The 16881-nt window shown below is 41.0% G+C and overlaps 1 protein-coding gene across 1 annotated transcript in view; it reads left to right on the forward strand.

The window, feature by feature from the left end:
- The first annotated feature begins 7862 nt into the window (after positions 1 to 7862).
- Positions 7863 to 16881, forward strand: part of USP15 (ubiquitin specific peptidase 15) — an 85487-nt gene continuing 76468 nt past the window's right edge. The window contains exon 1 of the mRNA XM_010574117.1: positions 7863 to 7996. Coding sequence (XP_010572419.1) covers positions 7863 to 7996 — 134 coding nt within the window. The remainder of the gene's footprint in view (positions 7997 to 16881) is intronic.

A 16881-nucleotide genomic window follows, 5' to 3' on the forward strand; every position in this document is an offset into this window, starting at 1 on the left:
TTATACTTACAACACACTCTTTCAAATAATATCACCCAAATTTCAGTAAGTTTAGTGAAAGGTACAGTGCATTAAACAGGAATAAGTTGTTCTGTCCCTCAGTATTTCTTTCTGATTTTGAGTCTTTCTCCCTCTGAATTTTAACTACCTATGTTTTAATAAGGAAAGGAAAAATAAAAGAGAACTGTACTCAAGAATGTACTAGGCTTGTGTTTGTGCATTAAAAAACATTAAAAGATGCCCTAAAGGATGTTACAGACTTTGCATTTTATGGTGTTTTAATAGTAATGCAAAAAGGTGTATTTTGATATCATCTTTCAGCATATTGAGTACAGGCAAAAATAGAGCTTTCCAAGAGTCAAGAGCAGAAGAAATACTGTTATTTAGAATGTTATCTACCGTATTTATTCCAAAACAGTCTGAAAAGGGGTGGGGACGGGAAGGAGGGAAACCAAAACAAAAATAGAATATGATTGTTTTTAAATGTTCTGAATTGCAGATTTCAAGATATTTTCAAAAACAAAACAAAAAAAAACCTTTTTTTTTTTTTTTTTTTGAGAAAACAGAACCAAAGAGCATTTCAGCTTGGCTGAGGACAAGCAGCTATTAAGTCAGCATGAAAAAATGTCTCTGATTAACGCAGAATCAAAAAAATCCACTCCATTTATGTCAAAAGTCACATTTTCTATTTCGAGTAGCTATACCTTTCAATGAGATTACAAATGCGGAGCTAATGGATTACATAGTTAATAGTCTGAATATAAGAAATTTCTCTTTGCGTAAATATGAAAGAAAACTACATGTACCTAGAGAGGATTACTGCCACTGAGACCTCGGGATCTGCAGGGCTGGGAAGTCAGATGGACGGGACTCTGCCTTCCTTCTCGAGCTCTTCCTCCTCCATCAGGCGCACGGTAGGAAACACTGAAGGATGGGTGCCTTCGAGTTTTTCTCCTTTTGTGGCTTTTGTTGTCCGATTCCTTTGAAGGGAGTAGTCGGCAGCCCTTTGGGTTCACCTCGGCTTATTCAGCGCTTGCGCTGCCTGACGGCAGAGCGCTGCGACGCCCCGGTCCCGCGCGGGAGAGTTCACGAGTGCCGCTCTCCGCTCTTACAACAGAGCCCACCCACACCTGACGGAGGTGAAATTAGTGTCTGGTCAAAAACATTTGTCCGTTTTTGGGACCGACTGCCTCAGCTCGGGCCGGCCTGAAGAACTTCACCACAAGTAGCAAGCCAATTCGAAATTCCATCTCTTTCTCACCCATGGGGCACGGGAAACATAACACAAACATTGTGGCTTGATCTTGGGTGCGGATAACGCTTATTTTCCGAAACCCAGCCCAAATATAATGTAAGGATGGTAAGCAATAACTGAATGAGCTCTAGGTCCGTGGGAACGTATCTTGTATGGTCACAAAAATTTTCATTCTGACCAGTGCTTCAGCACTTACAGTTTTCTTCTAAAAATGTATTTTAGGACCAACCATTTCTGTATGCGCTTGCGGCCCTGAATCTCAGTATTCACAATGAGCAAAATGAGCATTTTCGCGCGCAGTCGGGGGCGCACATCCACGGCCGCCGCAGCGGCAGGCAGGTGGGCTGGGGTTTGGCAGCTCAAGGAGGCTCGGTGCTCCGGGCTCAGCGTGGAAAGATTTGCTTTTGCGAGCAGGTTGGAGGTATCTCGGACGTCTCCGCGTAGCTCGGGATGCAGAGAGGTGCTGCTGCTGCTGCTAGAGCGACAAACCCGCTCCAGAAATCTTCTTTGTTTTCCTCCCACCTTAAGCCTCATGGCATATCTGCTGCTGCCTGCCAGACACCAGAATTATCTCCTTATCCACAAGTGCCCGGGTTTTCACTGGCATTAAGCACCCACAAATGTCAGAGAAGCCCGTAGCGGGGGTGGGAATTTCTGAAAAATTCAGAGCGAGCACTGTAATGGAGAGATTTTGCCACCAGATGTCAGAAGGCAGAACGCAGACTGGTGAACGCACCGCCTTGCCAAATCTTGAAAAAGGACTTTTCGGTTCTTTCATGCTTCCCCTTCCTTCTCCCCTCCTCCTCTCCTGTCATATATGCCTATACACACAGAAGGAAAATCACCTAGGGAACACTGGGTTGGGGTTGGGGTTTTTTTGTTTTCATTGTAGCCTTACACAGATAAAAAGCAGGAGATCTAATACCCTGTTAAGCTTCAGGTGACATATCAAAGAAAAAGAGTTGTCTAAAATTTGAAGTTGCTAAACAAGCTGAATAATAACAAGGTCTGTGAGCTCTGGAACTAATGAAATCTCGTTTCCTATGGATTTTACCTCATGGTTGATTGAAGTTTTTCCTATGCTGGGGAACTTCAAATTTTCTCTTTTTTGTGTAACGGTGATCCCGAGGGACAGCTTTTCAGAGAGATGCACTTGTGGCTTTTCTCGCCTCTTCCCAGGTGTCTTTTCTCATTGTAATTGAATAGCTTTAAGACTACGACCCAACTCTCAAATTTTGTTGAAATCAGACAGGTCTCCAAAATGCACAAGGCTTTCTTCTACAGGAAACCTAGCAAAAGAAAATGCAAGGACAGCTTAATCTATTACAGATGCAGATTAATGAGGCCATTTATTTTATAGTATAACTCTGCCAGAATTACTTAAACACCTGAACTTGCACTGGCAATTTAAATGTTCCATTAAATATTCTGATGATTCCTCATTTTTCTACCAGCTTATGAATTTATGGAATATGCAGAAATGTTTCTGACTGACTGTCAGTCTTTGCTGATGAATCCTGGTTCCTATGACTGCATGTTAGTGGATTACTTCGTCTCCCTTTTTTCTCCCTTCTTTTCAAAGCAGAGAGTAGGTAACAGTGAGGGAAGAGCAGATTTGCCTTCTACCAGTGTGCTGTGACTCCAGCTGAAGTTGCTCTGAATTTCTACAATGATTTCAGTGAGAATAAGATTAAATGCTCAGCACTTTTCTCTTACTGTAAGCTTGTGCTTATTCCAGCTCTTTTTGATTGTATGTATTTTTAATATGCCAAATTAATGAGCTTTGCTTTATTATCCTATCACATTTTCAGCTTTGATTAGTCTAGCTCTTAAAATGCACGTAAAATGAGTTTGATTTTATTAGCTATTATTTCAATGATCACCCTTAAATTAATCCCCTTGTATTGTGAAGCTGTTTTTGTTGCATTACAATGGTTACTTATTCTTCCTGACCCAAGATTATATTGCATCATAAAAATTTAGCAACAGATTTGAAAAATTAAATGGAATTTTTATGAAGCATGAATGATAGCTGTGCACAGTCATCTATATTAATCTATAATAATGATCCCTTTTGAGCTATTTTTACCAAAATGGGTCAATTCTATGAAAACTTAGACTATATCTAAACAGACTTTGACATTACTGACATGGTAAACAAACTTTAGCAGCTTCATATTTAAAATATCAACCTCAGCAGATAGATTCAGAGCCATTTCAGTGCCCGTAACACAACTATACAATTACTAAATCAGTTGTGGGAGTAATAGCCAGCAAAACTTCTTAATGCTATAGCCAGAAATTGCACTCGTGAATGAGCATAAGCCAATTACTCCTTATGTAAACAAGTTTGAGAAATTATGATGACACCTGTTCAAAAACAAAGTCCATACACCTTATTAATTTCCTGGAGTTAGATTCAGGTGTGATGGTTTGGTTTTGTTTTTTTTAATAATGTAATATCAATTTAACACAACCCAATACAAGCCTTCCCTTCACCCTCTCCACGCTGGCACACCATATGCTTACTCAGATCACCTCCAGTCTGACATCCCTGTCCCAGTGCAAGTTTCCTCTGTCATGGGAAGCTTGTTCTTCATTTTTCCTCCTCTCCTGGATTGTCAATACTGCAGGTAACTGTGGGCAAGGACAGCTTTCTTCCTAGTGCCCAGTAATATCCGCCTTTCTTCCAGGGTAACACACACTCTCACTACACGGTACACATCTTTTGAGGTCAATGGGTCCACTTACTAAATGGAGACATCTGAATTCAGTCATAAACACTGACAGAATACGTGAAATTTTATTGTCATAGTTTAACATGAGACAATATTTCTGAAGTACTTACAGTGGTCTCCAAATGCACATCCTGCTCATTCTAAAGGAAAGTCAAACCAGCTCATTTGAATTGTCTCAAGACATTAAAAGCAGCTTCCCCGCTTGCCGTTACCACCCCTCAAACAGACAAACACGTGGACAAGAAATGGTGGAAATAGGTTTTCCAACACAAAATGAAGCTAAAGACTCTTGGGCTGTCACAGATCAGGAGGGAAGAATAAATGGTCAAGCAAAATGTCTTTGCTCCTGTAAGTGTAATAAGCTAAATTATCTCATCCAGTCCAAACTGCTGGGAAGCACACAAGCATAGTGGCTTTCTAATGTATGGAAACCCAGACCTTGAGATGTTTTCTTGAACAAAGGCAACACTGAATTATACCAAGCAAAGGACTGCAATTCAGTAGGCTGTTGGATCCTGCTAAATTTAACTGAATTTTGTGTGTTTCTTCTGGGCAGGCCACGGTGGCTCATATCCCGGTATTCCTGTTGGAAGCAATAAAAGGTGCAGGTAGCTGGGGAGATGGAAACTCACCATCTTCTCAGAAAAAGTAATGCCACACAGGATCCTACCAAAAGGGCCAGGCTGCAGAAGTCTGGATGCCAAAAGGTTGAGCACACATTTAGTTCAAAGAAACCACTGCCTCAGCCTCAGTTGAGTCGCTTCCAGCTTCAAGCACCTCATCACAGTGTGTATTCTCCTGTCCTCTCGCACAGGCCACCCCAAAAGAAGGTGGAGACAGTTTCTGTGAGCCCTGCAAACTTAATACACTGAAAATGTCTCAAGAAGGAACAAAAAATATCCAGCGTGACTTCGTCCTAGTGGTCTGTCATGGTTTAACCCCAGGCAGAAACTAAGCACCACGCAGCCGCCCACTCACTCAGTGGGATGGGGGAGGGAATCGGGAAAAAAAAACACCCAAAACCCGTGGGTTGAGATAAGAACAGTTTAACGGGACAGAAAAGAAGAAATTAATAATGATAATAATAAGAATAATAAAATGACAATAATAATAATAATAATAGAATAATTGGAATGTACAAAACAAGTGATGTACAATGCAATTGCTCATCACTCGCCAACCGATGCCCAGTCAGCTCCTGAGCAGCGATATCCCCCCCTGCCTCCCAGGCCAACTCCCCCCAGTTTATATACTGGGCATGACATCACACGGTATGGAATACCCCTTTGGTCAGTTGGGGTCAGCTCCCCTGCCCGTGTCCCCTCCCAACTCCTTGTGCCCCTCCAGCCTTCTTGCTGGCTGGGCATTAGAAGCTGAAAAATCCTTGACTTGGTATAAACACTGCTCAGCAACAACTGAAAACATCAGTGTGTTATCAACACCTTCTCCTACTGAACAGTGTACCAGCTACTAGGAAGAAAGTTAACTGTCTCCCAGCCGAAACCAGGACATGGTCTTTTCCTCATACCACACTCGTGCATCCTGCGCTCTGCAAGAAGGACTCACCTTCCCTTCATAAGGAGCACGCCCAGCCACAGGACTAGCTTCTCTTGCACGGTGATACAGCCACGGGAAGTTCTCTAAAATGTGGAAAACTGCGTCCCTTTCTATGCAAGTATTACCCGTAAAATTGAAAAAAAAAAAAAAAAAAGGTTAAGTATGAACACACAGGCTGCAGGACAACGATAACAGTGTTCTGTACCTCTGGATTTTTCCCCCTTCAGAAACCCGGTCCCGCAGCTGGGGCAGGGGCCAGACCTCTCCCGCCAACGCTGCCACGTTCCTGGGTGCAGATGGTGGGAAATGGGGCGCCGAGGATGGGGGGTGTGGGGCGGGCAGCAGCCAGCCCTGACCCAAAGCTCTTGCGAACCGCTTCTCCTTCACCAGCACCTCAGAAAACAAAACAACCCCCCAAAACCCCATAAGAAGGTGGTTTATGGATTTGTTTGAAGGTCCTTGCAAATTCAAAAGGGAAGGATTTAATTTCACAGGGTTGGCTGTCAATCAGTGATGCTTTTTATTACATTATAGGTTGAAGGTCATTCCAAATGTCAACAGTAAAATAATTTTGTCAGTATTTGAACAAGGCATATGAGTCTGACCTACGCTGACTGACCATCTCTTGAAGTACTTCATGCTTATCTCAAGGGAAGTCTTGAATCATCTACAGTATTTACATTAAACTCACAAATAAAACCCACCATATCTATATTTCCATTGCTAATGTGTCTCATTTTAAAACAATTTGTATTTACTCTAGTGTCAGCTAGCAAAAAAACCCCCCAAAACTACAACACGGATTTTTGCAGTCTGAAGCAGAGAGCAGCACCAGAATACACTTTGTCTCAAGCACAAGGTTAAGATGCAGATGGGGGTTAAAGCACCAAAGTCAACGGCGTATCTAAAGAGATAAAACAGGTGCCTAAACACTTCTGTTGATATACACCAAGGAGTCTAGCTACACGGGTAAGCACATTCCCAAAGCCAGACTTTCCCACTCCCACCCTCTCTTTCCCCCCCCTAAATCCTCAGTCCCGTGCCTTGGACCTGCTTTCAGTCTGGATCAGCCATGTGCATTGCAGAAAATACCCAAGATTTAGTTCTTCCTAAGCACATTGCGGCAATTCAAGCCCAAGCCCCTGTTAGGTGCCAAGAAATAAGTCGGGGGCTTTGCTTGGTACGTGTAGGTCTGCTTTTTGGTGAAGGCATACCTGCAGAACACAAGGACTGCAATGCTCATTCTCACTTTCAGCGAGATTCCTCTACTAAATCTATCATTTAGGCACAGCTAACACCCCTGGATGTCTAAACCCCTGGACATTTATCATTTTGTCACTCAGCAACTGAGAAGTGACATGGCTAACGAGCTAACAAGCTCTTGAGAGGTTTAATTTAGGCCAAAACCCAGGACACTCAAAGCTGAAAGAGCCTGCCAAGTCGCCAGTGCTGAGCCTAACTCAGGGTTCTAACTCCCCCCTTATTCTCCTTTCATGTTTCCATGTAAGTCAGTTCTCCCCTCCAACTCTTTACATGCAAATCTGTCCTGGTCTCGGCTGGGATAAAGTTAATTTTCTTTCTAGTAGCTGGCACAGTGTTATGTCTTGGGTTCAGTATGAGAAGAACATTGATAACACACTGATGTTTTCAGTTGTTGCTAAGTCGTGTTTAGACCAAGCCAAGGATTTTTCAGCTTCTCATGCCCAGCCAGCGAGAAGGCTGGAGGGGCACAAGGAGTTGGGAGGGGACACAGGCAGGACAGCTGACCCAAACTGGCCAAAGGGGTATTCCATACCGTGTGATGTCATGCCCAGTATATAAACTGGGGGGAGTTGGCCTGGGGGGGCAGATCGCTGCTTGGGAACTAACTGGGCATTGGTTGGCAAGTGGTGAGCGATTGCATTGTGCATCACTTGTTTTGTATATTCCAATTCTTTTATTATTATTATTATTATCATTATTAGTTTCTTCCTTTCTGTCCTATTAAACTGTTCTTATCTCAACCCACAAGTTTGACCTTTTTCCTTCCAATTGTCTCACCCATCCCACTGGGACAGGGCAAGTGACTGAGCGGCTGTGTGGTGCTTAGCTGCTGCCTGGGGTTAAACCGCGACAAAATCCCAAACCTGCTGGAGCCCCTGAGTGCAGGAGGCACATTCCCCAACAGTGAGCTAGTGCCCTGGGCCCCCCCTTATTACCCACCCGCAAAAACCTCTCATATAACCCAGTATGCCCTAACAGGATTCCCTGCATAGGTCTGGCCCATCACACAATGAGAGTCCTATCATATGGCAAATATCGGGAATACCAGGATGTCGGTAGACAGCGAAGTCCGTGCACCTCCATACATACCTCCTTCGCCCATAAAGCACCGAACGCTCATCCCCTGCAGTACCCCACGGCTGGAATTAACCCCCGCAGACACACAGAGCGCGCAGCGCACAGCGTCAGTGCACCTCCTGTGACCAAGGAGGAGCACACTCAAGTCCCTGCCGTATCTGGCCAGGATAGGGACTTAAAAAGAACTCTGAAGTATTCAAGACAAGTGTCCTGGCTGCTGTAGAGTTCAGCTGGCTTACTCTCCCTGGGTTTGGGCAGAGGCGGGGATTCACCAAAAAAATATCTGACTTACTTAGAAGATGATCTGGTTTAAGCGCATTACTGCAGGCGAATGTTCACACTCAGGATTCTCAGGAAAGGAAACCTGAAATGGTTGTGTGTCAAAGCATCTCATATTTTCCACATTTCATTCCTACTTAAAGCATTTTTCATGTTTAATTCCTGGCTATTTTGGATGCTTCCAATGCCATAGGGTTCTGGAGCCCCTTTTCTTGGGTGCCAATTCTCCACAGATATCTTTAAGAGGCTCAGGACCCGACCTTGATGCTAAGCCCATGCAATGTACCTTGGGATTCCCATACTTCCCAAAGACCTAACCTTTAATACCTTTAATTGTTATGAACAAGACCGAGGAAATGAAATGGCACCTTGAGCAATTTCAATTTATTGGTTAAAACAATTAGTACTTTACATAGTTGGCAAGCTATAATGCTGGAAAAAATCCCTGAGAAATGGAGTGGAATTATTTTTCAAAGTATTTCATTAATTCACCATTTAACTGGATTTTTATGCATGGGCAGTGGATACATGTCCTTTTCCGGACGCAGATGACCCTGCAGTAAAGGCTACACCCTCCCTGTTGGAGGTAGTCTCTGTCTTTGTTTTGCCACTAGATGTGTTCTTCTGAACTCTCTCTAGCACTTTTCATAATTTTGAGGGTTGAAAATACTATATGAGAGAGAACAGAGGTCAAAAAAAGTTAGTATGAAAGTTATTAGTTAAGGATTCTCCTTACCAGTGGATAATTATACAAACAAAAGTTGCCTACATCGTATCTGAAGTTCAGCTGGTAGCTACTAGAAGTTACTAACATAGGAAAGTGTGCAAGTTCATTTTGTTTTCCAGACTGCACAGGTTAGTCCCTAACTTAAGCTTAACTTTTCAGGTTTTCCAAATGTTTATGTGAGGTAGCTTTGGCTGTTCTTCTCTATAGTTTTTCTTTATAGCCAAAGAGATACCTAATGCTTTTTTAGTTAGGAGTTTTGACCTGAATTTATCAGGCAGCTGCTTAATGTCACTGTTTCCTTTATCCTTCAGAAAAAACTTATTTGTAAATTTAAATCACCTTCACCCAGAAACAGCTTCCAAGCTGACATAAATGATGATCAGTTTCTAATTTCTCCAAAGCTGATTACAAATGGACGCTAATATAGCTTTCACCCGTTATAAAAGCAAAAGGACTGCAATCCTCGATAAATAATCCCAGTGCAAAATGCAAGCACATAAGCCAGTTTCATTAAAAAACAAGTGAAGCCACCGCTTCAGTCTTCATGGCAATAGGATTTTTCCCAGGAGATAGCATTTCATCCAGGGAGCTTAGGTGTTCAAAGACAGAAAAGAGATGTTCCACTCTTCTGAGAGAATACTTAATGATTAACAGGAAAACAATACATTGGTCTTGCTGTTTGAAATAAACAATGACTTTATGTCAGAAAGAATACAAACCAGAATACCACCATGGAGCTATCACTTCTTAGTAACTTCTAAACTACCTTGACAGCACTTGCTACTTTTTAGTCTCAAATTCAGATGGCACTTAAAGCAGGATGCACCTCACCAAGCATTAGCTGCCCAACAACTCAATAAACAACAGAAAGATAGCCCCAGACAGCAGTTTATCTCACCATAACACGGAAGGGATGAATCATCCCGTAGAAGAGGCCAACTCTCTCCATTGACTAATGAAGGACCATATCCAGCTCGCTAAGACTGGTCAGCAACCTTTAGATACTACAGTGAGATCAGATGAATCCCATACACGGTGAACTAAGACAAAATATACTTCTTTTTCTCATACTAGTACATGGAGGGGGGGCGGGCAGGTGTTTTCCATAGTATGTCCATTCTTTCATTGCCCTTTAAGTCAATTGAAAATTTGTAGAAAAAGGAACTGAGAAATCAGTTACAACTTACAGCTACAAGCCAGCTTCCAGAGGTACCAAACACCTACAATTCCCATTGACTCAAAAACTTACTGTGGATTCTTCTAACTTCTGGGTTATATTGTCTAATTGTAGAATGGAATGGAAGATTCAGTCACCATTTCAGACAGCCTGCACATCTCCACGCAGTACAGAGGAGGCACTGCTTACCGAGATTCTACTCTGTGAACACAAAATGAGGGGGGTTTGTTATCTGTCATACAACCGTATTTTTACCCTGAAACCCAACTAGGTACAAGAAATTCAAACAGCTATCTACACCTATATCTATAGATCTATATCTCTCTATAGGTATTATGTAGTTGAGCATCACTGAGTTCCTGCCAAGTACTGAACTGATCATGAGAAAAGCTATTCAAGCTTGTCCAAGATCACACAGAATCGGCATCATAATTTCAGCTAAAGCTCAATGAGGGCTCCAGGAGTGCTTAAGTGATATAGGAATTAGCATCATGTACAGGTTACAAAAATATGCCAGAATAAACCTCCAGCATAGACATAGTTAAATAGGTAAAAACCTTGTAATCACTTATAACTTGCACTAAAGAATTCAAGGAAATAATAAAACCTCTTGAAGTTCATTAGCTGCTTTGTAACAGTTTACATCCTCTTTATGTCAGTCTGGTGCTTTCTCTCCATTGCACAACATAGCTTTTGGTAATATTAGAGAGAGATTTATTTTTTTCCAAGTGTAATCCAGATTCTTTCATCTATCCAAGCTCCTATTTATTTTATTTGTAACATAAAACGGTTCATTAAAGTATACCTGCTGCTCAAGAAAAGACTTAAAAAGGAATTGACAACACAGTTTTAAAAGTCTCAAGAATATTTCGTATCTAGAATGGCTAACGCTACATATTTTCATTGCGCTTTTTGCCTCAACTCAAATACTAAAAAGATACTGTGCTTGTTCCCAGGGAGAAAGAATAAGACTTGCTCCACATACAGATGTGTTCCCTTCGGTGTTATTTGTGTCACCCGTTGCAAACGCCTCTGGTCACTCGTGCAGCCTTCTCCAGGAGAGGTGACAGAATCATCCTTTCCCCCTCGCGGTGCGGGATGGCTCCTCTCCTCCCGCCTGGCGGAGGACGGCCCTCGGCTGAGGACACGAACCCGCCGGCGAGGAAACCCGCCGGCGAGGAAACCCGCCGGGGCTGCTCGAAGGAGGTTTACACCCACGTCGAGGCACAGACATCGCACGAGTCGTCAAGAAAAGCCTTCCCGCGTTCCTCATTTTCCTTCTTTTTTATATATTGCCTATTACTTAAACCTATTAAAAATGTCGCATAATGCTTATCGAGACTTAAATTATTACACGCTTTAAATTCTTCAAACATTAAAATCACGCTGGACTATCTAATATACCCTTGTGAGGGCCAGATATTATCATCTTTAAGGGAAAGGCTTTTAAAATGTGGAATTACTAAGTAACCCTATAGCTTTAGGGGAGAATGGACTTGTAAAAAGGCGTCTTGCTCTCACAGCGAGGAGAGGCGGTTTTAAACAGTTTATGGTTTTCCCCAAAGCACTGGTGAGGGCGAACTCCAACCCACACGTTAGCCAAGCAGACCCCTGCTCGGCACCGTCTCTGACTCTTCTACTTCACACCAGGCTGGAAGTGGAAATCGCTCTTCCTTGTACTACTGCAAGGGGCAGTCTGACCCCATTGCAGAAGGTAAAAGTGGCTTTTTGTGCAACAGGTTCCCAGATGGCTGTACCTTGTGTACCACAGCTCGACGTGAATTGTTTCGTCTCGCCAATTCCTGTATGCACCCAGCAGGGGACAACACTGACATTTATAAAAATGAGTGCATTTTTTCTCTTATTCTGCTAAAAAATCTCTAATCACCAAAGGCTCCTGCAGCTTTTTCTGGAATGCCAGAGCAGCAACTCCAGAATTTTCCAATTTATAACATTTTTCTATGTCTGAGATATTTCAGTCAAAATATTTATTTTTCAGTCAAAATGTTTTATTTTTCCTTTTATAGATCCACTGACACTCTACTTCGAAAGTTTTTTGCTCGGTCACGATTGTGTTCGTATATTTTTCAGGTTAGAATAAGTCTTACCAGATTCCATAGTAACGGTAATGTTTTATTCTAAAGGAGGTTTAGAAAAGGAAAGCAGAAACCACATATCTAAAATGTACAGTATTAAAATACGCCTTTATGTAATTTTACATGCCATGTATAAAAAATATACCTTAAATGAGATATTTCCTTAATGGCTGTCATCCATACACATACACGTTTGTGCATGTAAAATCTGAAGTTGTTCTAATACATCCTATATCGGCACATTTGTTGCATGTTCCGTTAGAGTTCAGTGATACTTAGTTAATGAAATGAATGCCAATTTATTCATATTTTAGATAGCGAAATGGTAAGAATATGCTGAAACAAGTGTATTTATGCCAACGACATTGATTTCTGCAACTTGTCTGTTGTCTGCGTTAGGTCCTGCTATAAATCTCACTATCATCTCCTTCCACTTAAGCACCAACTATTTTTATCGAACAGCAGCCTATTTTTAGCACACAAAGTGCAAACCTTACAAAACCTAACTTCTACATTGTGTTTAGATTTCATACATCTTCAGCAGCCAGTGCTTAAACCCTACATTATGAATCATCCTTTTAAAACTCATGTCTCTTGAATTATAGTAGCTGACATGTTTTGTGCATAGTTAATATATTTAATTTTACCTCTTGCCTTCAAAACTAAACAGTTCATTTAGCAACGATACAGGAGAAAATTTGGATCCATTGTGATGTGCAAATCAAATATAGAAATTGGTAACAGCATTGGCATATCTGCCAACCACGGCTAAAAACTGTTGCCATCGTACCTTTTAAATTAGCTTGTGTTTAAAATTCTTGAAGGAAAAACATTTTTGAAAGAGATATACAAAGGTCAACTAATTTTTAATAATTTGAAAATAGACCTTTTTTGTGTAGAAAAAAGCATTGCATTAAGTACGTGGAAAGTAATTTTATCTTGTCGAAAATGGGTAATTATTGCTTAAATTAATATCTGACTAAAATTGGATCATAGAAAAAGCCTGTTTTTCAAACGACCCTTTTTCAAGTCCTAGGCTATTAGAATTGGGTCTTTCAGTGTATGTTAGACAAATACTTAATCAATAAAAAGCACAATTTATTAACTATATTTGTTAATTTTAAACATTATTTTAATAGTTCTACATACCATATTTAGCTTACTATTTCTTTTAATTGTTTGTATAGTTTATTAGGAAGTCGCTCTTCAGAAATTTTTTTTTTAAAAAACCCACCACAAAGAAAAAGAACACTTCCCAATATTTAAAAATTCAAAACTGGAGTAATGGGAATACACTGGCTTTTCTTCCATTGTCATCAAATTAGGAAGACTTCTGGGACACCCTTTGTTGATCCCACTGAACTTTTCTCTATCATCATTCCCCTATATTCAGATCTATGAACTTTCTGACTTAACTTGTCCAAGGATTCCTGGTCCTAGACTTAGTATATGAAGGTAAGAAAGTAAAAGACTGAACATGTAATGTTATACACATTTATTTAAAAAATAACAGTCCCTTCTCCAAGCATCTATACCCTTGTTCTCTCATTTGAAATATCCTTTTGGTAATACTAATTACTAAAAATGTAGAAAAAATGTAACAGTCTGATTAAATCAACTAAAAAAATCTATCAAATTTTTAAATGTTTTTTTTCTTATCTCAGCAAAAGCATGTTATCACAATAATATCTACTAATTGCAACTCCATCTAGCTGAAACAGGAATTTAACATGGCTATGTTCAGCCTATGTGAATGAGGCAAACCATGCACAGACTGGATGAGGAGGAATATGATTCAAAAAGTACAGTGCAGTCATGGTTTTACGTCCAGGACAGAAACGTGTATCTTAATTACAAGTTATTTCCCCACCTCTCTTGTCTTTCAAATTTAGCCTGTATTTCTTTCTCTCTCTAAAAAACACGTATTCTTATCTGCTTCTGTCCATCATTCATCCCATGTTTCCTTGGGTTCCCCCATCTTCGTTTAGTACTGAATTTTGGTTCTTATGTCTTCCCCTCTCATGTTTACCTTACAGAAGCCCTGCTTTATCTTGCCATTGTATAACTTTAGTCCACTGTTATTTCTGCTTTCTTGCTTTTGTTATTGAACTGTTTCAAAGAGGCTTACAATTCTATCACTATTTTAAAACAACCAACTCCCACACATCCAAAAAAGTAGGATATGGAGCAAAATCAGCAGTGATTTTGTGATTGACCTTTAGTTCCACTTTAAATTTGTAAAAACATATTAGGCTAGTAAAATTAGCTCTAAAAGGGTTTCCATCAGATTTCTCAACCAAAACTGAAATTACCTATGTTTTCCTAACTGTATGTGTGAATGCTACATGTAGAATACACACTCATCACATCCACTCTGATATGTCAGGCTCCATGTCTGGTGCAGCCCCAAACTAAAAAGGAAATGCACGCAGCCGCCAGTGGCTGTAAGCCCACCACACACACGAGTGCTTGCCAGACCACTGGGGAAGGGAATCTGAAGCCCTATCTCCCCCCTCCATAAATTCACAAATGCAGCGTAGAAAGTTTAGGAAGAAAATAAGAAGCGGTGAATTTTTCTGTAGTACCTGTGAGACTTAGAGTTGTCTGTCATTTCTACAGAATTTGCTGTCTACAAAAGTTTCCACCACTGAGAAGCAGAGCTTTTCATAACCCGCAAAATCAAGTTGTATTTTAAGTTTCTTTAGCCAAGTCCACTAATTGCCTTGAAAACAAGAACTGAGAGCTTAAACTTTATGTTGTATTGGGAATCAATAGAAACATCAGTGTACCCAGTTTGTTATCTGCAGCCCATTTGCTGAATGTCTGAGCTGCTATATGCTGTATTAATTGCATCCTTTTTTAGGATCAATGTTTAGAACCACAAAAAACATGTTTATAAAAATTAATCTGATAGCAATGCAGTCAGGTAAGGATGGAGGCCCAATGATTACTGGAAAGCCTGCCACCTCAGCTAGCTTTACAATATCCTGCATTCAGTTATATCAAAAGCTTGTTTTCATCAGAGAGGGTAGGTCATTCATCAAGTATCTCCAGTGCTGTTTCTGTTTACCTGACGGTTTCAAATCTGAAGATGCTCAGGCACTGTCTAAGATAGAGGTACTTGGAAACAATTCCTTGCTAGCTCAGAAAGACTTTTTTAATAATACAGATTTAACACTTAACTGGCATTTTCCAAGAATTCTGTGTAGAGGAAAGTTCTTCTCAAGCTTAGGATGCTGTTCTATTATGAAAGGCACAATTGCTTCTTGTGAAGCACTGACAGTCCCAGAAAGAGACTCATGGTTTAACCCCAGCCAGCAACTAAGCACCACGTAGCCGCTCCCTCCCTCCCACCCAGTGGGATGGGGGAGAGAATCGGAAAAAAAAAAGGTAAAACTCATGGGTTGAGATAAGAACAGCTTAATAGGACAGAAAGGAAGAAACTAACAATGACAATAATAACAGTAATAAAATAACAATAACAATAATAATTGGAATATACAAAACAAGTGATGCACAATGCAATCGCTCACCACTTGCCAACCAATGCCCAGTTAGTTCCCGAGCAGCGATCCCCCCAGCCCAACTCCCCCCAGTTTATATATTAGGCATGACGTCACACGGTATGGAATACCCCTTTGGCCAGTTTGGGTCAGCTCCCCTGCCTGTGTCCCCTCCCAACTTCTTGTGCCCCTCCAGCCTTCTTGCTGGCTGGGTATCAGAAGCTGAAAAATCCTTGACTTGGTATAAACATTGCTCAGCAACAACTGAAAACATCAGTGTGTTATCAACGTTCTTCTCATACTGAACCCAAGACATAACACTGTGCCAGCTACTAGAAAGAAAATTAACTCTATCCCAGCTGAAACCCAGAGAGTGACTTAGTTACTTGTCTCTTCTCTGCAATTCTTAAACAAAGCTCTGCTTCAGATGGCACGTTATGCTTTTCTGTCTAGTATTTGTAGCATCTAGTGTCTGTCTAGTGTCCATTGCTGTACCATGAATAGACTGAATTCAGGAATAGGAGATCTTTCACCTAGTGACTGCAGTTATGCAACCCAAAAAGTAGAGGCATGAGTGGCTTCAGGTGAAGCTTTTGGCAAAGCAAACTGTTGATGGTCTATTACAGACTGCTGAAAAATGAAGCTGTTTACCAGCATAGTGGATCGAGAAATATTTTCCCCCAAATTTCCATGAAAATACAATTTTTGTAAAAAGTTAAGTTTGGCAGACAGATAACTTCCAGGGCTTAAAACACTGTACTTATTTGTCAAGACCTGGTGTGCAAGGGGTGGGAAGGTGTCACAGTTCTTCTTCCCAGACTCTGAGTTTCTAATTCAGAAATTTATTCTTCAAATGGGTGGAAACCTTCTTCTTGTCGTCTGGTTCAGTTTTCTCTCCTCTCATTAAATGTAGGCATCAGATCCACAGCTCTCAGTAGAACTCTCCATATAACATACATCTTTAACTTGCTTGTCCCGTCTCCTGCAATTTCATATTCCAGCTCTTAGAGAAGCCACCAATGTCACCACCAGTCCCTCTGAGCTCTTGTGAGTTTTACTTACACACTTGGTAGGACTTTTGTATTCCCTTTCCAGCCAAAAATCCTGATTTTGCCTTTATTTCAACACCATCATCTTTACTGATAATCCTGACAAAGTACTGACTTAGTTTTGGACTACCACAGCTGTGTAAGAGAATCATAGAATCAT

This window comes from Haliaeetus leucocephalus, unplaced genomic scaffold (genome assembly GCF_000737465.1).
Source record: "Haliaeetus leucocephalus isolate CR32 unplaced genomic scaffold, Haliaeetus_leucocephalus-4.0 Scaffold406, whole genome shotgun sequence".
NCBI lineage: Eukaryota > Metazoa > Chordata > Aves > Accipitriformes > Accipitridae > Haliaeetus > Haliaeetus leucocephalus.